Raw genomic sequence first — 22,916 nt, 5'->3', positions numbered from 1 at the left:
CCCACGACCCACCTAAATACTACACTTCAGCAATTTGTTTTGTCGTTTTTTCCTTCTGTTTTTTTTCCCCTTAAATCGTGCGTAGCACGTGCAGAAATCTAGTGATTATAAAGTGTTGTAACCTATACGGCTGTACATGACAAGTGATCAGATTTGCTAGTTGTCGTGTCAGCCCCAGATGCTTTCTATTCAAGGCCAAGAAAAATGAGTATTCCCAACTCCCAACGAACTAAACAAAGTGCAAGGTACAATGGGTCCAATCTTCTAAGCCCATGTAGAAGATTTGTTGGCTGAAGTATGAAAGCCCAACGATTTCTAGTTGTTGGTTAATTATAGGCATCCAGTTCCAGGCTTCTAGTAGAGAAACCGAGAAAGACTGGAAACGGCTAAACTAGTCTTTGGGTCAAATTGTTTGTTCATCTATTGGTGGTACGTGTCCCCAACCCATCACACTATAAAATCGAATTTAAGCCCAGTCCAATTTCCAAACCCATCCTCTCTCCCTCCTCCGTTCCATTTTTTTTCTCTCTCTATAAATATATATATCATTCTTAGCGATGTCGGGGTTTAGAAAATTACCAAAATGAATGAACCAAATTCTGGAATAATAGTTTTATCATTCGATTATTCCATCGAGAATCATTTCAAAGCAATGAACACAATTCATAAACTCTGTCTAACAAACGAGACAAAACAAGAAAATGATGACGTAACTCAAATATTACAACACTTTAATTCCCCGTCACTTTTTAAGGTAATATTCTTTAAAAAAAAAAATTATTATTCGTTTTATCCCTTTTCTTGATTTTATTTACTTAATGAATGAATAAATAAAATGTGTTTTATAGGAATGGATGCGAGATAATAATTATTACAAGCCAAGGGTAGTAAAGTTTAGTTGTCAAGTTAATGGGAAGAGAGGAAATGAGGTTGTTACTAATGAAGTTGACTTACCTCAATTCTCTTCTGCTGCTATTCCTAAGGTGAGTACTGAGTTGTAATAATAAACTGTACATTTTTTGTTTCTTATGTTAAGTTGTCATTCTTGTTTTATATTTGTTTGTTGTTGTTGTTGTTAAAGATTGAGAGTTCGTCAGGTGAGACAAGTTTTCCAGCAACTAGGTATGTTTTGTTACATTGATTTGTTTTACGCTTATGATTACAGTTGTGAAGTATTGTAATAAGGATATGTATGAATGTATACTATGTCATTTATCTCGTGATTGTATGTGAAAACCCCCACCATCTACTCGTCAATGTCGTCTGCATAATCATTGTATTCTTCAGAGAAACTAAGTATCTAATGATCGTCCTCCTGGTCTTCATTGCCAGAGTCCTCAAACACTTGATTGATTGAATGCATCTATTAGTGACACGCATCTACCTCCGTGCACGACGCGGATACACCCGCCGGTATCGACGACATCCGCCCCGTTGACGCCCGGATATCGCACCTTTATCGCGTGCATTAACGCATCCGATTCGTGACGCAAGATCGATACGCCACCTTCGGCGTCCCCGCATCCAAGATCCGGTCGTATGGCAACACATACGCCTTTGGGGTCCCTGACTCGCATCCGCCTCCGTGACAAAGACGGATACCGTTATCGCGGTTGCCCTCGCCGCGATCCCGCCTCCCAGATGACACAAATATGGCGCACGACCTTCTATGCGCCTTTGACGACATCATCCGCTTGATGCGACGGCACATATACATGTGCGCGCCAGCCTTCCGTGACGCACATCCACCCCTACTCATGTTTTCGAGTAACGACACGGATATCGCGGCGCGCCGATATACATCCATCCCCAGACAAAGACATATACCGCGCCTTCGGTGCATCCAAGCCCCTCCTGTGTGCTTTCGGCTTTAGCGCCCCCGACGCACATCCACCTCCTACTCATGTTTCCAGAGTACGACACAGATATGCGCGCCGTAGGCGCCCCTGATACACATCCGCCTAAGACGGCACATATATGGCGCCTTTGGCGCATCCAAGCCCCCCCCCCCTCTACTCATGTTTCCATAACCAAACAGCCCATAAAAGTTCAACCCAAAAAACTGTCCACACTTTTTTTTGGTGGGGTGGGTGAGGTGAGAATTTTTTTTAAACTCATCCCAAAAAACTTATTAACTCACCCCAGGAAAACAATCTAGTGGCTATGGTGAGGGGGTGGCACGACCAAATATCACCTTATGATAAGTGCTCAAAAAGTGCTATTTAACCCTCGATTATGCCTCTTGTTTAGCCATCTTAGTAGACTAATAGTGTTTGTAAGTTATGTTTTAAGATTCTACAGGTAAAAAAGAGTTTTGTAGAATATTAGAGAAAATGGGGTAAAACGGCAGTAATTGAACATTAAGGATCACATGGGAGGTCCGTGGACAATCATGGAGAAGGCCAAGGAATTGGAGCTATTAAAGATGCGACTTGGACCTATTTTAAAGTCTATTTGGAAGCCAAGGCAAAAGGATTCATTGCTTGGACCAAAGCCATAAAAGAGGATAGAAGGATAGAGCGTAAGAGAGAAAATTGGCTTATGCGTGGGACGATGGATCGGCGGCCCAGATGCATTGATTGCGTCTCGGACGATACATCAAGCATCCGACGCATTGATTAAGTTTGGGACGATGAATGAATATGCGTCCAGACGCATGAATCGACAATCGTAGCCAATTCCTTCTCGGTTTTGAAGGCGAAGTCGGACTCGGAAGAAGTCCAATTGTATTAGGAAACAAATGGACGGTTTGGAATGCTTCAGAGCTCATTGTAACCCCTATAAATAGAGGACCTAAGTGCCTCATGTAATTTGCCAATTCACTTATATTCTTGTCTCTCGAACTTGAAGAGAGAGATTAATAATAAAAGATCGGTTTTAACTAGGTGAGTCTTAATAAATTAGTCTTTCTAGTCTTATATTCTTCGACTCTTCTTTCTTCTCGTTCTTCGTGTTCTTCCTTCTATATGGAAGGCTAATCTTCTCCTTCAAGGGAGGAGATGAAGCCGGTGCTTAAGGTTTAATGATTCTTCCGGTTCATGGTGTTCTTCAATCAAGGTTAGTTCTTTATGTTTTTTTAGTTATTAGTTCCATTGCTTGCGCAAGGGGGATGGAAGTATATAATAGGGTTTATGTTTTGCAATATTAATATCATGCTAGTGTTCTTCACTTTTCTTCTAGTAGTGTAATTCTTTAGAGTTAGAGAAGTATTCTTTGTGTTGCCTTAGAAGGGGTAGCGAGGGGGGAGTTTTGCCTAGGGAAGTATTCTTTGTGTTTGCCTTTTAAGTGGTGATTCATTGAATGGGGCCTATTAGGAAGTACTCCTTGATGTTGCTCTTGGTAATACATTGAATGGCTGCCCGAGCTTACATAAAAGAAAAGAAGATATTAATAGCATAAACATAGGAACAACTTTAAGTAGAGTTAATTGTTAACGATGTTTAGATCAAGAGGGCATCGGCAGACTTGCTTCGATTGCCTAATTGTAGTCTACTTGTAAGAACAACCATGAAGCAGAAGGTCATAGATCAAAAGTATTGGTGGATTCTAATCTCTTGAATTCCCTCTCTTATTAATTCTCAATAGTTTAGTTAATTTAGTTTAGTTTAGCATTAGAATCTACAATCTCTACAATATTAGTTTTTAATCCCTCAAACCCCTTTCCCCTTTCCGGTCTGTCTTCACATAACATACACTTAAAAGTGAAACGATACCCTACTCATCCTTTACTCGTTGAGGGATAATTAGGTTTTGATACGCTTCTATTTGTTCAACGACCATCATCTATCTACATCATTCACATCTCATCTACACACACAAAAGGAGCGAGTGTCACCTTATGAGGTGGAATTTGTCATCCCACTGCTCCCTTCTTTGTTATATAGATAAGCCCACGGCCCACCTAAATACTACACTTCAGCAATTTGTTTTGTTGTTTTTTCCTTCTGTTTTTTTTTCCCCCTTAAATCCTGCATAGCACGTGCAGAAATCTAGTGATTATAAAGTGTTGTAACCTGTACGGCTGTACAAGACAAGTGATCAAATTTGCTGGTTGTCGTGTCAGCCCCAGATGCTTTCTATTCAAGGCCAAAAAAAATGAGTAGTCCCAACTCCCAACGAACTAAACAAAGTGCAAGGTACAATGGGTCCAATCTTCCAAGCCCATGTAGAAGATTTGTTGGCTGAAGTATGAAAGCCCAACGATTTCTAGTTGTTGGTTAATTATAGGCATCCGGTTCGGGCTTCGAGAGAGAAACCGAGAAAGACTGGAAATGGCTAAACTAGTCTTCGGGTCAAATTGTTTGTTCATCTAGTGGTGGTACGTGTCCCCAACCCATCACACTATAAAATCGAATTTAAGCCCAGTCCAATTTCCAAACCCATCCTCTCTCCCTCCTCCGTTCCATTTTTTTTTCTCTCTCTATAAATATATATATCATTCTTAATGTGTCAGGGTTTAGAAAATTACCAAAATGAATGAACCAAATTTTGGAATAACAGTTTTACCATTCGATTATTCCATCGAGAATCATTTCAAAGCAATGAACACAATTCATAAACTCGTCTAACAAGCGAGACGTAACAAAGAAAATGATGACGAACTCAAATATTACAACACTTTAATTCCCGTCGTCTTTTTAAGGTAATATTCTTTTAAAAAAAAATATTATTCCAGTTTTATCCCTTTTCTTGATTTTATTTACTTAATGAATGAATAAATAAAATGTGTTTTATAGGGAATGGATGCGATTATAATAATTATTACAAGCGAGGGTAGTAAAGTTTAGTTGTCAAGTTAATGGGAAGAGAGGAAATGAGGTTGTTACTAATGAAGTTGACTTACCTCAATTCTCTTACGCTCTTGTTCCTAAGGTGAGTCTTGAGTTGTAATAATAAACCGTACATTTTTGTTTCTTATGTTTAAGTTTATGCGATTCTTGTTTATGATTTGTTTTGTTGTTGTTGTTGTTAAAGATTGAGAGTTCGTTCGAGGTGAGACAAGTTTTCCAAAGAACTAGGTATGTTTTGTTGCATTAATTTGTTTTACGCTTATGATTACAGTTGTGAAGTATTGTAATAAGGATATGTATGAATGTATACTATGTCATTTATCTCGTGATTGTATGTGAAAACCCCCACCATCTACTCGTCAATGTCGTCTGCATAATCATTGTATTCTTCAGAGAAACTAAATATCTAATAATCGTCCTCCTGGTCTTCATTGCCAGAGTCCTCAAACACTTGATTGATTGAATGCATCTATTAGTGACGTAGCGATCTACCTCCCAGACGGCACGCGGATACACCGCGGCTTCACGGCCTCGACGCACATCCGCCCCGATGACCCGGATATCGCGACCTTTATCGCCCCTAACGTGAATCCGCCGATGCAGCAGCGATCTGGCGCGCTTCGGCGCTAGCGACGCGATCCGCCGGGTATGGCACACACATAGCCTTTGGGGTCCCTGACTCGCATCCGCCTCCCGACAAAGCCGCAGATACCGCGTTCGTGCCCCGACAGCAAGATCCGCCCTCAGATGCAGCACAAATAAGCACACCTTCGGCGCCCTTGACGCACATCCGCTGAAGACGGGCACATATATACGTGTGCGCCCGGCTTGGCGCCCGGCGCACATCCACCCTCGATACACATCCATCCCTCAGATAGCACATATACGGCGCCCGGGGCATCCAAGCCCCCGTGTGCCTTCGGCCGGCGCCCGGACTTCGACGGCTTCATTTGTAGAGCTTGGTCATTTTACTCTACAAATATGCTATTTGAGTTAAACGAGCCGAGCTTCATCAAGTTCATTTGTTACACGAGCTTTAATTTGAGCTCGAGCTCGGCTCATATAGTTAAACAAATGAAGCCGGAGCCGACGCAGCTTCGGCTCAAATTCCACCCTTAGTCCCAATTGGCCCAAAACTTACAAGAACTTCGACATATAGTATTCGTGATCATGGATCATGGACCATAGATTATATAGGAACAACTTATAGCAACTCTAACACGTGTAGTATTCGTGGATTATGGATCATGGACCATAGATTATATAGGAAAATAGTCTCATTTTACAATATCTAACGGCTTACAATATAACTCTAACACGGATCTAAATTGATAGCAAAAATATAATATTGATCGTTCTTGGTTGTGCTACAACTTATATCTGAGTCAAGCTTGAACATACTATAACTTAACTTGATCATGTCTTTAATTGAACTTCGGCTATCAAAGGTTACTTACTTAAATTAATTGAGGGTTGATTTCCAGGAGCTAGTCATTCCATAATTGAGTATGTCTAACTTTGCCAACACCTATTTCAAATTTTAAGAATCTCAGAGTGTGGATAATTCCATAGTTTACTAAATATTTTTTAACGATATTAGACATCTTCAAATGAATTGAATTCTTGTGAGGTTGATCTCTATGACGTGGAGAACATCTACACCAAAACTTCTAACTAATCATTTTTAGTTTTTTTGGAGTTCGTTTTCGTGCAGTTCTTATAACAATTACCTAATGAAAAAAGTGAAATATTATTATAGTTAATCAAGAAAAAAATTGAGGGAGAAAATAGGACGACTTAGTTATGTTTCAGCCCTTCCTCACACTTTTCTTATATAGGTGAGGAGGGGTTCCGTACCCCTTTTGTGACTGCTTACAAGAACTCTAAAAAAAAAAAAATAAGATTAGTGGTTCAGAGAAACGAGACAATTGGTAAAATAGAAATTCGAAACTATACTGACCTTCACTTGAATTTTACTAAATATCTCAGTGGATTTAAATAATATCAACTTTCGCTTAAAATTTTATAGTTATGTCAAATTTCCATAAAGAATATATACATTATATATTTCCATACAATTTCTATAATTTTTTTTTTTATAATTACATCAAATTTCTTTAATGAAAATATTGTCATAAACCTTATATCAATTTTTGATACTTACAAGCAGCTAAATATATTCAAGTCAATAAGTATACCCCTTAAACGCTTAAATCTTTGGTCAAGTCAAAATAGTTTCTTAAAAAAAAAGAGCAAAATATATCAAAATGTTAGCTAATACGTGGCTGATTTGCCTCCAAAAAAACGTGGATTGGTTTGCATCCACAAAAATGTGGGGTATTGGTTTTCCACTTTTCCTCCAACAATCAACTAAAGGTGGCTGATTTGCCCCACAACATGTAGCTTTAAAAATATCCAAAATATAACACCAATTGATGGTCCGGCAACAGCAAAAACTAGCCCAAAGTTGGGCAACTTTAGTCTGACCCAGTCTTAAATGGGATGATTTAAGACATCAAAAATTGATATCCTTAGGCACAACAGAAAATTATTTTTTTTAAGTACAACACCAAATTGATGTCCCTGCTACAGCAAAAGTTAGCCCAAAGTTGGGCCACTGTAGTCTGGCCCAGCCGGCCAGCCTTAAAATTAGATAAGTTAAGACAGCAAAAATTGATGTGCTTTGGCACAACAGAAAGTTTTTGTTTAAAGTCAAAACCACTTCTTCTTCATCAGGAAAGATCTCAAAACCAGGTGCTTGAACCTTGAAGTCATTAATGGAAACTTGAAGGAAACCTGAAGAGAAAGAAACCAAAGACAGATTATTAAAATAAAGGTATGTAACTGAAAACTCCACTTACAATTTCTAACTTCCCTCCTAATTTGACTATGAAAAAAGCTGTTTTTTTTTTCTCAAAGCCCTCCGACCACGTATCTGTGTCGTGTCGGTGTCGGTACGACACGACACGGGACACGGCGGAAGGAGAGGCGTACCCATGCAACACAGACGACTATTCATATAAGGGTGACAATGATTTGAGTGACATTTGACTTGATTCATTTGATAGTGGTTGTTGGATCACCCTTGAATGAGCGACGTGATTTAGACAGTTGATAAACATACTCTGTCACTTGCCTAATATTGAAGCTTTTCACTTTACAAACGTAATTTCTGAACTCTAGTACATTTTATATTGAGGTCAAGTGGTTAGTGAATTTATCAGGTCCTTGTTTATCAAAAGTGCTGATATTGTTTCAGGTTCTACTGGATTGACATGGTTTGTTAGCTTTGGTGTTAGTACCATTGAACTGTACATTTGTTAGCTTTGGTGTTACTACCGATGAATTGTTTGTGTTATTATTTTAGTGCTATTTGACTGTTATAGATGTCATATTTGAACATGATAGGTTCTATTATGGTAGGTAACGTACTTGCTAAAGTCTTAGGTTGATTGATAGTTTGATTCATGCGATTGATTTAGAAAAGTATATTTGTGAAACTGGGTATGTAGTTTTATTCAAGTAAGGATGGATTAACATGTCTCTGTCTGTTTGATCATTCAGGTTGATATTGTATCCATTTCAATGATGTCCGAACTATTTTTTTTTTCTTATTTATCTGTGATATTGTAGAGAATTGAGAACTCGCACCTTTATATATTTTTTCAACTAACTTGGGTTATACTCTTTGCGCCACTCGACCACTGAATTATTATGTTTTTAACTTTGAAAGAATGGAGAAAGAGACACAGAATGTTAAAGGCCAAAACAGTAAGAGGACGGTGTGGACGCCTCCAATGGATAAAATTTTTATGAAACTTATGGTGGCGCAAGTGCATGATGGACGATACCTTGATGGCCAATTTAGTAAACATGCTTGGAAGCATATAGTGGGGTAGTTCAAAACTAAATTTGGTCCCAATTATGATTGGAAATTTTAAAGAATCACTATAGAGCATTGAAGAAGAACCATAGTGCTATAAGAACTTTAATTGATCAAAGTGGATTTGGCTGGGATAATAATAGAGAAATGGTATATGCCGATGATGACCAGGTTTAGGATGATTATGTCAAGGTGATTTTCTCACTTTACTTTAAGAACTTTTTGTCTTCCAAAGAACTATAATTCATCACTAGAAAATTATGTCCACCATATGCAGGCACACCCGGATTTTGGAATTTGGAGAACTAAGTCTGTTACAGGATATGAGGACTTGTGCATAATATTTGGTGATGGTGGGACTAGTGGGAAATATAGTCGTGCGCCTAGTGAGAAAGTTTTGAACCATGAAAAACATATTCCGAAAAATGAAGAGGGGTCCCAAAGTCCACTTGTTGGTTCTGATGATTTGGGTAATAATACTCTAAAACCGATCAATTTGGACAGTGAGTTTGAAGCTTGTGCCCAACTCAAAAAGAGACGACCAAAGATGATGCCAAACCCTCATGAGACTAAAAAGTCGCGTCCTAAAAGCACTGTAGAGGGTATGGTAGATGTTATTCAAAGCATGGCAACAACATTTACTGAAATAGCAAACAATGCAGATTGATGTAATACTTTTGATTTTGCTTTAGATTTGTTTCATGTTAAGAATGAAATGACCGGTGATACTTGTTTCTAATTAAATATTTTGTGGAACTTTTTTTTTTGGTGAGAATATAGACATTTTGTATTTAAGTTATTATTTCTTTTTTGATTTATAATGTTCTATTATCTTTTCAAATATGTAACATGTTATCGATTGTAAGCAGATCTGATTGTGAACCAAACAATGGAGCCTTGTTGAACTTGTGATGAACGAGTGGCAGCCAAACAACTTCCAGGTTAACTTGCTTTAAGTTGCACATCTACAGAATTAGATCAGCTAATCCAGGTTGGCTACTACGAATTTTTCTACTGCCAAACAGAGCCGTAGAGAAACCGAGAAAGACTGGAAACGGCTAAACTAGTCTTCGGGTCAAATTGTTTGTTCATCTAGTGGTGGTACGTGTCCCTAACCCATCACACTATAAAATCGAATTTAAGCCCAGTCCAATTTCCAAACCCATCCTCTCTCCCTCCTCCGTTCCATTTTTTCTCTCTCTATAAATATATATATCATTCTTAACGTGTCAGGGTTTAGAAAATTACCAAAATGAATGAACCAAATTCTGGAATAACAGTTTTACCATTCGATTATTCCGCCGAGAATCATTTCAAAGCAATGAACACAATTCATAAACTCGTCTAACAAACGAGAGAACAAGAAAATGATGACGGAACTCAAATATTACAACACTTTAATTCCCACGTCACCTTTTAAGGTAATATTCTTTAAAAAAAATTATTATTCGGTTTATCCCTTTTCTTGATTTTATTTACTTAATGAATGAATAAATAAAATGTGTTTTATAGGGAATGGATGCGATTATAATAATTATTACAAGCCAAGGGTAGTAAAATTTAGTTGTCAAGTTAATGGGGAAGAGGAAATGAGGTTGTTACTAATGAAGTTGGCTTACCTCAATTCTCTTTCGCTCATCATTCCTAAGGTGAGTACTGAGTTGTAATAATAAATTGTACATTTTTTGTTTCTTATGTTAAGTTGTTTGTTCTTGTTTATGACTGTTTTGTTGTTGTTGTTGTTGTTAAAGATTGAGAGTTCGTCAGGTGAGACAAGTTTTCCAGCAACTAGGTATGTTTTGTTGCATTGATTTGTTTTACGCTTATGATTGTTGTTGTGAAGTATTGTAATAATGATATGTATGAATGTATACTATGTCATTTTTCTCGTGATTGTATGTGAAAACCCCCACCATCTACTCGTCAATGTCGTCTGCATAATCATTGTATTCTTCAGAGAAACTAAATATCTAATGATCGTCCTCCTGGTCTTCATTGCCAGAGTCCTCAAACACTTGATTGATTGAATGCATCTATTAGTGAGTTTGCATTAGAATGAATGCAAAATACTTGATTGATTGAATGCATCTACAAGTGAGATTGCATTAGAATGAATGCAAAACACTTTGATTGGTTGATTTAATGCATCTACAAGTTTAGGTCGATTAGGGGTGCCCCGACCTTTTCTTCCTCATCCTAGTTTAAATGCACTTATGACAAAATCATAGAAAGACTTGTGCCCAAGTGTTATATATAATATAAGTGTAAACAGGTGCTATATTGATGATATATCTTGAACAATCAAGAAAATTTGGTGAAGTTTGGAAACTGAAATAATAATGTGAATGGTGCTTTGTCACTGATGTGTTAAATTGTTTGAGGATGGAGTACTTGCCATGGAAATGAATGGGCAAGTCTTGCCTTTACCATAATCACAACCTCTTTCTGATCTAAATAATAATAAAAAAAAAACTATCATGTAGTTTAATCTTATTTTCAACCAGTTAGGTTGAATGTATGTTATTGAGTATGAGAAAAAGAAAGAAACACGGAGATATTGAGAAGAAAAGAGAAGAGAGTATACAACCTTAGTGAATTAAGGTGCTCTATATCCGTTATATATATGTATGTAGAAAAATAGTAAGCCTTTTAGACGCCCTCGAGGAATTGCCTCATATTAGAAAAGCACTTTAGCAATAACAATATGAATCATGGCGGAAATCAGTGGATATGATGTACTTCAAAGTAAAAGTCATCCCTTTTCTTTAAGATGGATAGTGGTTTACCACATGATTTTATGACTTGTATCTAGATTTTATTTAGTGTTATTAGTCTCCATGTAAAAAATTATCTACTGGTTTTTATTTGTATGAGTTGGATAAGGCTCTACTTTTCTGCAGGAAAGATTTTGTGCTTTATGTTGGAGGACATGTTTGGGCATTGGATTGGTGTGGTAGCGTATATCAACAGTCCGATTCTCATATAAAATGTGAGGTACTTGGGTGTACATTTAATTAGTTTATTTTCAATTCGACTAATCAGAATGGTAAAATTATGTTATTGCTAATGAAAAAGAAAGTTTATAGAGAAAGGATAGAGAAAAGAGAGTACGTCTGAATTAGTTTCGGCTTTCTCTCATGCTTCCTATATAGGAATATAGTTTGCTTACAATATGGAAAACCTCAAAAACAAACCCGGTTGTGGGGCCCCTTAATTCCCAATACCCCACGACCAATGGCACACTTCCCTACTATTCGGGTGAGCAAAGTGTCCTACCTATCTAATGACTCACGCAAAACTCTAACAATAATATTTTTTGCATCATAATAATCTGGTATTCAATTTCGTTCTTTGCATGTGCTTTTTGAGTTTGTTGATCTTTAAATAACTTTGCTCATCTTTCTTTGTATTTTTGAAAATCGTATGCTCTTGCTTATTCTATTTTATTGTGTTTGAAAGCCCCAAGATGAATTTAGTCTTGCAGTAAAACCCTTTCTATTTGGGTTGGTCGAAAGTAATTACATAGTTCTTTTCCTTTTATTGGGTATAACGATTTCATCCAATTAGATGCGTGTGTAGTTTTCAGTTACAATTTCATCACAAAAGTATGAGCTTTTGCAAAATGCAAAGACGCTTTAATATCCGGTGTGTTAGTTGCAAGGTTTTTGAGTCCAATTAAAGTTTGAAGTTGTATAACCCTAGCCTTCTAAGTGTGCAATTCCCAGCTGTCCAATCAAATAAGACCTGTTTTAACTCCAATCACCATAAGACTTGTTACATACTTTATGCTTGCAACAGTATTCATCGATTGGGTAAACAATTTATGATTGCAAATGTGTACAAAATGATCTTCCTTGGACTTACTTTATGCTCTTTCATATTTTCTTAAACATTGGGTAAACAATAAGAGAGAGAGGGAGGGAGGGAGAGTGATCCATTTAGAAGTACCTGGTAGGACAAAGCAAATAAAAGAATTGGAGGGAAAATATAAGAGGCAGAGCATCTTTCACTGTGTAACAATGAAGGCCAAAAATAGCGACCATCTTAAATGTGGTCCCCTTCACGTGCTGCCACTGCCCATAACAAAGTCGAACAATTACCTTGATGAATAGAATTACCTGAGGAAAAACCTGCAACTATGACATAAAATTCATTTGTTTCGCTCTTTGCTACTTGACATTTCACAGGACCCACAAACCCAGACTTCTTGCCTTAGACATGAAGTTAGTGTGATCAAACTTTGAATGAAACTCTGCTGCAGTATTTTTGTAGTTTTGAGTGAGTAATAGTTTTGTTTGACTTTTGTTGTTGTATGGCTTACTGTACCACGTTCTGGCTTTTGACAGAAAGTGAAAAAGTGGGACATGTGTTTTCGCTTGTTTGATTATGTGGTAAAACAAAACATGTAATTGGTTTACCATATATAGTTTAAAACAGACCACATGTTAGATTCAATTGGGGTTGCCCTTGTTGGTTTACAACTTTCAGGTTTGACCCTCACCCAATCAAAAAGAAGTTATTTATCCTACTTTTTCAGAAAGAAGTTACTTAACCACCTTTTTACCAAATCCTCCTCCTTTTTCCTATTATTCTCCAGATTTACATCAACAATCTACTTTCTCATTATCCTTGTGAAACGGTTGGTAAACAATTTTGGTGAAAACTGTTGCAATGAAAACGCATTACAATGGAAACTGTTTACAATGAAATTAAAGTTCAACCTAACCAACACGGCCTATATTCGTTGTTTTCAACTTTGTGGATGTAGATTGCATGGGTACTAGACTTCTCGAATAAAATATTGGAACTTCTCTCAAATTTTAAACATAGTCGCCTAAATGTATCTAACTACCGTTTTCTGGCTTTCAAATATCTTTCAGTATCTTGCAGTTGCTGCTCATCCTCCTGAAACTTCTTCTGAATCTTCTTATCACAAGATAGGTATGCCTTTGACAGGAAGAGGTGTTGTTCAGATATGGTGCCTATTACATGAAGTGAAAGAGGAGGTTTTACCACCTATACCAAAAAAGCAATGTGGGAGACCAAGAATGCAGGTTAGAAAAGTGGAACCCTTGGGTACTTTAGAAGCTGAAAACCAGGATCAAGCACTTTCTGTTCAATTAGATGATGCAAAAGCGAAAAAGATATGCTTCCATTAAAGAGGCCAAGAGGGAGGCCCAGAAAGCATGATAGAAAGGAATCTATTGGATGACTCAAATGGAGAAAACCAAATGGTTCAGGCAACTGGTGGTCAATTTGATATTGCAAAGAAGAGTCAGTTCCACTGAGGAAGACAAGAGGGAGACCTAAGTAAAAAAGAAAATAGAGGAATCGCTTGCTAATTTAGGTAAGGAATGCCATTTTGTTCCACCACTTGCTGTTGACGTCTCTCTAGAATCGCTATGTTCTTTAGGGAGTGAGAACCTGGGTCAAGCACTTGCTGTTCAATTAGATAATGCAGAGGAGAAAGATGTAGTTACTTTCAGGAGGTCAAGAGGGAGAACTAGAATAAAATCTTTAGATGATTCCAACAGAGAGAACCAAATGTTTCAAGCAACTGGTCAAATTGATCATCCAAAAGACAAAGAGTCACTTCCATTGAGGAAGGCGAAAGGAGAGAATTAGAAAGAAAAGGGAAATAAAGGAATTTTTACTTCGTTTAGACACAGAAAGCCAATTTGTTCCACCACTCGCTTTTGACATCTGTCAAGACCCATTAGGTGCTTTAGGAGGTGAGAGTCAGGGTCAAGCACCAGCTGCTCAATTAGTTAATGCAAATGAGAAAGATACACATCCATTCAGGAGGCCAAGACGGAGACCTGGAAAGAAAACTAGATGCAAAAGTAAAAGTGTTCAAGGAGCTGATGGCCAGTTAGATAATGTGAAAGAGAAAGACTCACTTCCGCTTAACAAGGCAAAAGGGAGACTTAGAAAGCAAAAGGATATAAAGGAAGGTTTGTTAGTAGACACAGAAAGCCAGGTTGTTCCACCCCTTGCTGTTGACATCTCTCAAGAAGCATTAGATAATATGAAAGAGAAAGATTCACTTCCACTGAAGAAGGCAGAAGGGGGACTTAGAAAGAAAAAGGACATAAAGGGTGGTTTGTTAGTAGACACAGAAAGCCAGTTTGTTCCACCCCTTGCTGTTGGCATCTCTCAAGAAGCATCTGGCTTTCTTGCTTTAACTGAAGCGACCAGGAGTACAGAGGAGCAAGCCATGGTAGAAAGCTGGGACACAGATGTTGGGTTAGAAACACAAGCACTTGATCAATGCAGATACAAATTAACCAAGCTGAAGAGGAAAAAGAAAGATAAGACATTGAGAGTTACTCATCATGTTACTACTTCATCGCTCACATTAGCGCAAGATAAGGATATGGATACTTCTTTTGATGTTCTGCATGGGAATAAAGGCTTTTGATCAAGATGCAATAGCATCGAAGTCTGAAAGTGGCTTAACAATGGATCCTTGGAAATCAGTTCCAATAGCTTTAATCCTCCCAAGGATGTTGCTTTACCTAGAGTTGTATTATGTCTAGCTCACAATGGAAAGGTTGCATGGGACGTCAAATGGCGGCCTCCTAACGTGTGTGATGTAGAAAACAAGCATCGCATGGGCTATCTTGCTGTCGCGTTAGGAAATGGTTCTCTAGAAGTGTATGCTCTCATCCTTTCAATTTTGAAATTCTGTTTTGCATCTATTTGTTGCCAAATCAATTGATATAACAAAATGATAAAAAGATCCTTATTGATTTGCTAAAGAATTCATAAAACAGGTGGAAGGGTAGTGATGTCTACATTATCTAAGTTGTCCTGCCGTCCCCTTAAAACACTCATCGTTTGCTTTCACCTAACAAGATACATAACCCTCGACAACTGTTTTCCTGCCCCGTAAACGTTTTAGCAAGAAACAATAAGCCTTAGATCCCTAATTTTTTTAACTATTGAACAGATCTAATATTGGGTACTAACTTTAACAAAAGAAATAAAATATTCAATATGGGTATGAGTGTCTGACCCTAATTGTGTGCATATACTTCTTTTGAGATTCATGGGCTAGGAAAATTCGATTGTACTTTGTTTCTTTACTGTCCTGATTGTTGCTCACAATTCAACCTCTTATGTGCAGTTGGGAAGTTCCTTTGCCAAGAGCTATAGAAGTTTTATTTTCTTCTTGTAAGAAAGAAGGTACAGATCCTCGTTTTGTGAAATTGGAGCCTGTTTTTAGATGCTCAAAGTTGATATCTGGAGATAGACACAGGTACATCTTTTTCTTGTTTTGCTGGGGCCTATTTGTGGTCACATTTGTTGCTCCAAATTGTGATAGTAATTTCTAAAAGACAGAAAATAGAGGAGCATCACCATAAAACTACCTGTTAGTCTGTTACTTTAGTGAATTTGTTATGTGGTTTTATAGTACTTTCTTACTTGCTTTCTTTTCTTCAAACAGCATTCCTCTTACGGTCGAGTGGTCAACTTCATCCCCTCATGATTTATTACTAGCTGGATGCCATGATGGAACAGTAATATCTGCAGCTCATCTCAGTCTATTTTATATTTTTTTTTTCGCTTTCTTCACAAATTAATAGAAGGGTGTTTTAAATTGGAGAGTGATATATCAATTCATCGACTTCCAAAGCTGCTTTGAAAAAAAGAACTATTATTATATTTATTTTATTTTTGATTTTTGATAAATGATATTACTTTGCTGTTGTTCTTATATTCTTTTATGTACCATTTACCGTGTATGATTTCTGAGTAGTGTTTTTCATATCTTATGTATCTAATGGACATGCTGTACTTAGTTTACTGGGATGAAAGTTGATACATTTCTGTTCACTCAGGTTGGCTTGTGGAAGTTCTCTGCAAGTGGTTCCTCTCAAGGTATTTTCTAACAGTGCCAGTGACTCAGTTATGTAGAATATGGTTTGGATAGTCGTTTCTCATTATGTTTATTTTAGAAAACAACTAAAAAAAAGAAAAAGTAGAGAAACATCTCCTTCAGCTAAACTTTTCGCTTTTATCAATTTTTTATGTGGAAGACGAGGAGGGAGATCAGGGCCATCCTTAATTATCTTTTCTTGAATTCTGTTTGCAGATATGAGGCCTTTGCTTTGCTTCAGTGCAGATACCTTTCCTATTAGAGCACTTGCTTGGAAGCCTAATGAAAGGTAAGTAATGTCCACTTATTGAGTTTTTGACCGATAAAAAATAATTCGTTAATTCTGGAACTAAGATCCTCGCCAAGATCCATAACCAAAATCTGTTCTTGGTGGAGGGGCCATATAATAATCTTTTTTTCTGCTCGGTGAACTTCTTAAGTTTCATCAAAGTCAAAGTAGTATGTCGATTTGTCAAGAATTCTTATGACAAAAGGGAAAGTATAGCCAAGTAGATCAGAACAAAATAAAATCTATTGTCCAAATGAAGCAGTTGGTACTCGGTTCCATCTCCCATTCAAATACTAGAACGGGTGATTATCTGGTTTCTAGACCACTCGATCAAAATAGAAACATGAAATTCGTAAAAATCCTTAAAAAATAGATATTTTGTAACTAACGTAAAAATACTAAAGTCACATTGACACGGGTAAGCGTGTCGGACGACGATCTGTATGAAAGTAGGATGCTGGGACACATCTGATTAAAAAGAAAACTATTACTATGCTTTAGTTACCAACTAATTCATGGGCTCAAGCGTCAAGACCTTCCAAACCTTTTATCACTTTGCAAATGGGAGGAGGAAAGTATTGATCGTATTCTTGTCAGTTGGCCACTTGAAAACGATGTTTGGAATGCTTTCTTATTCTCGTTCCATAAACCTTGGACTCTAGCATCAAATGTTAGAGAAGCCTTGGTGAAGGAATTGATTGTGGGTCTTTTTGTCTACCAAGTCAAAGTGGCTAGTGGATTGTTGGGGACGGAGATAAACTTGAGGATCTTCGAGCACAAGGAGAAAGAAATACACATGATTTTGAAAGAGGTCAAAAAAGTCTTGTTCCGTTGGGCTAGTGGGTGTCCAAGCTTCTGGGGAGCGGGTTATATATATTTTACTTGTAATTTGGACGCTCTTGTAGCTGAATGTAATGAGTGGTAAGATCGTGTCGCTTCTTGCTACTCAAATCACTACATGTAACTTTTTGAAATTGAATAAATTTGAGTTTTATTGAACAAAAAAAATGATATTTTTACCATTAGTGTAATGTGTGTATGACATGCTCATTACACTTGGATATGCAAAAGGGTTAATCTACCGTTATTCCATTAATGAAAAATAGGTGTTGTTGCATAGTTGTTGTCCGTTACATTTAGCATAACTTTTGACTATTAAAACAGTAGGGCCACCAAACATTGTCTGGAACCACGTCAGCCATGTACCTGAATGCAACCCTAACCCATAAGAAATTTGTATCGCTGAAGATGCAGGATAGGCTAACATTGTCCTTTCCCTGTGATCTTTATGTATGTTTTGTTTATGCCCCTTAATTTGAAATATGTGAAAAACAGTTTTGTTCTTTTCAGTGATAAGTTTGTCAATATAATAGACTACATCAATCTTTTCTTTCCTAAAGCTACACATCTTTTGTTTATGCCCCTTCTGAAAGATCTGTAAGGCAATATTGTTTTTTCAGTGATGAAGAGAGTGCAAATATAGTAGTCACTGCTGGACATGGAGGAGGCTTAAGATTTTGGGACATCCGTAAGGGCCACTTTTTTTTTCTTACTCCCAGTTATCTTAGAGACAAGGTTTTCACACTTACATTATACCTGTTCATCTTGCACTCACGGTTGCTATCTAATCAGTTCTCTCATGACTCTTAGCTTGCTTAGTTAAAAGTTAAAACTCTAACTGAATGTGTGATGCGAGACATATTCAATTGTGCTGATTTCTTGTGAGGATGATCTTTATGGGAGGTAGATTATCTCCATAAAATATCGGACCTAATTCATTTTAGGTATGCTTTTTATCTAGGAGTGTGTGTTTTTATATAAAATTTTTAATGAGCCGATTTTCTGTGGAGGATAATCAGTATGGGGATGAAATCTTATCCACAAAAATTTAGTTGGTGATGTAAGCTTTATCTTTCTCAATGGGAGAGATAAAGGATAGTTAGTAGCTATGCAGTCATAGGCACCAATAACGCCAAGGCGGCAATTTCTAGTAAAAATTGCAGGCTGTTGTCTATGGCCAAAAGGCGACTAACGCTCTTGGGAAACCTTGCCTTGCCTCACGAAGACATAGGTTAGTATCCTAATGGCCCATTTCCTTTCAAGAAAGATATTTGAATTGGAAAATTCAGTTGTTTGTATTGTATATCTTTATAGGGGAGTGAAGGTGGGAACAAGCAGGGGTAAAATTCAGGCTATACTGGATACCAGAAAGGAAAAAGTGCATCAAGTAACGGGTACAAGTGTACAACAGGCAAGGGCGGAGGAAACGTGATGAATCGAGGAAGAAGACTTTGATGACTTATTCGATTGTGAGGACGGGATGCAGGATTTATAAATGTCGGATGAGTACTATAGCAGGGAAGTGGTTGAGAAGACTAGGAGTGGGAATTGGAGATGAGGGGAGGAAGGCGAAGTTTAGGTTGGAGGGAATGGTGGTGGTTGAACACAAGAACAGTGAGGGTGTAGTGCCACCCCGGATCTGGCTATATCCTTGCCCAGATCCATATTTTTAATACAAAACCAGATCCGGATCCATACCAATGGATCCAAAATGTCATACCATGTGTGAACCATTTTTAAAATGGTATAATCAGATCCGACTGACCGACCAATTACAAACCATAAGTTCTCAATCACCCCTACGCTTGATAACAAGATGAGTTAACTACTGGCCCTCTCTCGGCTTTGATGCTCCACGCCTCTTAAGTCTAAGTCGGAACCGATCTTCTCTGTTCTGCAACGAATGTTAACTACACGAAGTTTCATATCTCGTTGCGTGATACCATATTCTCTACCGTTAGTTATCACTCTAATTTGGCAAAATTGCGACCAAGTTTTTACTCAATGATCTTCGTGTTCAGAAGTTCAAGTAAGGATTCAACCAACCTAAAGTCTAGACAAACTACAACCTGTTTTTACTCTAGAGAATTGAGTGGTGTTTAATATTAATACTAGGTTTCTTTTACTACACAAACATTAAAAAACATTAAGTTTCAAAATAATACAACTAAGACACAATAAAATTTTACAAAGCAGAGTTAATCCTCCTCATGTGAAGATAACTTTTGTTGTTGGTTTTAATAAGTTCATTTTATTCTTCCTAAACTCATGTAAGTCCACGAAAACTTGACCCTAACATGTATGGCTCACTCTCTAAGCTCATACATGTTAGTAAGGCTGAACCAAATCAATGACTTATCTCTAAGCTTATCACTTTGATTTTAACTAGACACTACAAACTATCATTTTGATAGGATGTAGGTCTAGTTGTTCTTCCCAAACAACAAACCAAACCAACAACAAACATTTTTTCCCTCACATGAGTTTTTATTAACTCCCCAAAAGTGAAGTTAGCTCATGATCCTCGGGATAAAGGATTTAAAACTAGAGAAACAAAGAAAGAGAGAAAAGGAAGAAGAAATAAACTATCAAACTCAATTTATTTATTTTCTAGAAGAAAACCAAGTTTCCATTAAAACCATACAAGCTTTCTTCTAAAACTAAAAACTAAAATAATTTTTTTCACTAAGGAACTAAAAATAATGCCATGTAAGGAAAAATAAGCGGAGTAAATGGAGGTCCCCCCTTTGTCTTGTTTTTCTTTCCATTTGAGAGAAATCTCATTTCCCAATGAAACATCAAACCACATTTATTCATTTTATCCACCACATTAAAACAAAGTGACACCTTTGCATTTTTTTCACTATTAACACCTAATCTAATTGATACATGCGTGTCAACTTTGTAACTAATAATTTGTCATTTTTGTCTTGATTACGCTCCATGATTGATGACTATCCAATCTTTTATGGCCCGTGATAAGTATCCTATGTATTTCAGTCCGAGCTACAACTCCTCACCTTTGAGTAGTTCATCACAACTTCCTAATGGTATTCGAGTCCCAACTTTAGGTAGAGCTGAATTGTCCGATGGATTTTACCTGGCCGTATACTGGAGTCCCGGTTCAAGAGGTTTAACCAATATTTAATGTTTATGCTCTTAATTCGGATTTTGAATAAAACATATTTATTTCTACTTAATTATTAAACAGATTTAAATAATTTATATGTCTCAATGTTTATAATAAGAATTTCCGGCTTATCAAATATGAAACAATATTTATTTCATGATTATTAAACACATAATTAACCAAAATTTATATGTCTCAAATGGGTTTCCATAATACACTTTTTGGTGCTTATCACACTACACCCAAAGACTTTGCTTGTCCTCAAGCAAAAAAGAGACATTAAAACATAAGTGGCCAAAATGTGTAGTCCCACTAATTCTCAAGCTGCAGCAGAGCGGTTGTATCAGAAAGTATACGCAACAGGTCTAAACCACCAGGAATTTCTACCGACGAAGTTATAGCCGCGGAGAGTTTCCCAGAAGATAATTCACAAACTTCATTTATAATTTTACAACACTCAATGACGGAAACTCGCTTTCCTAAATTAATCTTCGAATATCCAAACATCTCCTTAGTAGGGAACGGTGATTGATTTCTTTTGAAACTCGTTAATATGTATGTATTAAAACATCTACATATGATTATGCATGCAAGGCTTTTTATTGAAATGTACTGCGGTGGTTGTTTCTCGATCCTTGGATAACAGGTGGCCTAAATCGGTTCTCACAGGTATGTGTTGGAAACACCATTCCACTCAAAATTTTACCACTCGTGCCTTTGTTAACTCCAAAGATGCAGCTGGAACATGTTTCTTCACATCTCAATGACAAATGAGGAGCCGATGTCGATCAATCACGCCTACTACTTATTATCACACCACCATACCCTCCTAATCGAGCTAGAGGTCTTTATTAGGTATTGTGAGGCTTAGTGATATAAACAAGAAAATGGAAATGATAATCAAAATTTACGAAAGCTTGAGAGAATAGGCCTTCATATATTTACACTAGAGAAATCTTTGTTTTATTTCCTTCTTCTAACCGAAGTTTTTCCGAATTTGTTCTTAAGCCTCCGGATACCATGTTTTTTTTTTTAATTTAATTTTATATATATAAACTTAAGAACATGATTCTATTTTTCTTTTTATTTGGGACAGTCTTTCTTTATTCTTCCACATTTCATCCTATTCCCTCATACTCATCACTTAGGTAGGTTCTTTTATTTGGTGTAATGATGGGTAAGGAATTCGGTGAATATCAAAAGGTTTGATGAAAGGTTCAGTGGAGTGACTAGCGTAAAATTTGTAACAGTGTAAGAATTTTAGCCATGTCGATCCAAAGAAGGCCTAAATTCTCTTGTAGGTTCGTGGTGATCAAGTAAGTAGACGCTGATTTTCTCTAATCGGAAGAACTACCTCTACGTCATCACACATACAAATCACTCATGTTAAGGCTTTTGGTTAGATTCTCACAGGATTTATAGTTTAAGAACTAACCGCTGGTTCCAGAACTTATCGCCATGTACAATCGATGATACTCAAAGGTAAGGTGAATGTTCATGAAAAAGATGTATAAACTATTGCATATGTATTATCTTAAGTTTCTAAAAACAAATCCAATTCATATACTAATGTGAGATTTCTAGACAATTTTCATCATTGAAAAGGAAACAAGACTTTGTCACTATACAATTATTATCATGAAAATAAAAACTATATACATGCTTACAATATGCCAAATTTTGCTACAAAGTTAAAAGCACCCCTAAAACAGTAATGATGCTTTTAGTCCTCAAAGTATTAATAAATAAAAGAGAGAAAGTACCTAAGAACCGCGGAGCAATATTAGGGCTAGATTGCCGACAATGTTGGTTGGAGAACATAATATATTATCTCCGTAAAGAAACAATAAAATATTCAATAGCACACCTAAACATAATTATTTAGCTAGATATACGTAGCAATACCAAACATAAAATTTAGCATCCATATGTACAATGGATGCTGAAATTTACCACCCGATTTGAAAACCCCTTTTAAGAAAATGATTTCCTTAGCATCGCTCGGCTTCAAAAGATAATAGTCCGCCAAATTTCATTATTCGCTTCCCCTAATTTTCCTCAAATGTTTCTTCATATTTTCATCCTTTGGGTAACAACTAACA

The 22,916-nt window shown here is 36.9% G+C and overlaps 1 protein-coding gene across 1 annotated transcript in view; it reads left to right on the top strand.

The window, feature by feature from the left end:
- Positions 1-652: 652 nt before the first annotated feature.
- Positions 653-22,916, top strand: part of LOC147480241 (uncharacterized) — a 34,825-nt gene continuing 12,561 nt past the window's right edge. The window contains exons 1-13 of the mRNA XM_086578595.1: positions 653-754; positions 849-983; positions 1,082-1,122; positions 11,574-11,667; positions 13,554-13,821; positions 14,087-14,233; positions 14,337-15,067; positions 15,125-15,330; positions 15,803-15,934; positions 16,124-16,196; positions 16,518-16,557; positions 16,772-16,844; positions 18,305-18,419. Of these exons, the coding sequence (XP_086434721.1) occupies positions 653-754; positions 849-983; positions 1,082-1,122; positions 11,574-11,667; positions 13,554-13,821; positions 14,087-14,233; positions 14,337-15,067; positions 15,125-15,330; positions 15,803-15,934; positions 16,124-16,196; positions 16,518-16,557; positions 16,772-16,844; positions 18,305-18,419 (2,157 nt within the window). The remainder of the gene's footprint in view (positions 755-848; positions 984-1,081; positions 1,123-11,573; positions 11,668-13,553; positions 13,822-14,086; positions 14,234-14,336; positions 15,068-15,124; positions 15,331-15,802; positions 15,935-16,123; positions 16,197-16,517; positions 16,558-16,771; positions 16,845-18,304; positions 18,420-22,916) is intronic.

Source organism: Coptis chinensis, chromosome 8 (genome assembly GCF_015680905.1).
Source record: "Coptis chinensis isolate HL-2020 chromosome 8, ASM1568090v1, whole genome shotgun sequence".
NCBI classification, from domain to species: domain Eukaryota; kingdom Viridiplantae; phylum Streptophyta; class Magnoliopsida; order Ranunculales; family Ranunculaceae; genus Coptis; species Coptis chinensis.
This window is presented reverse-complemented; position numbering and strand designations above follow the sequence as displayed.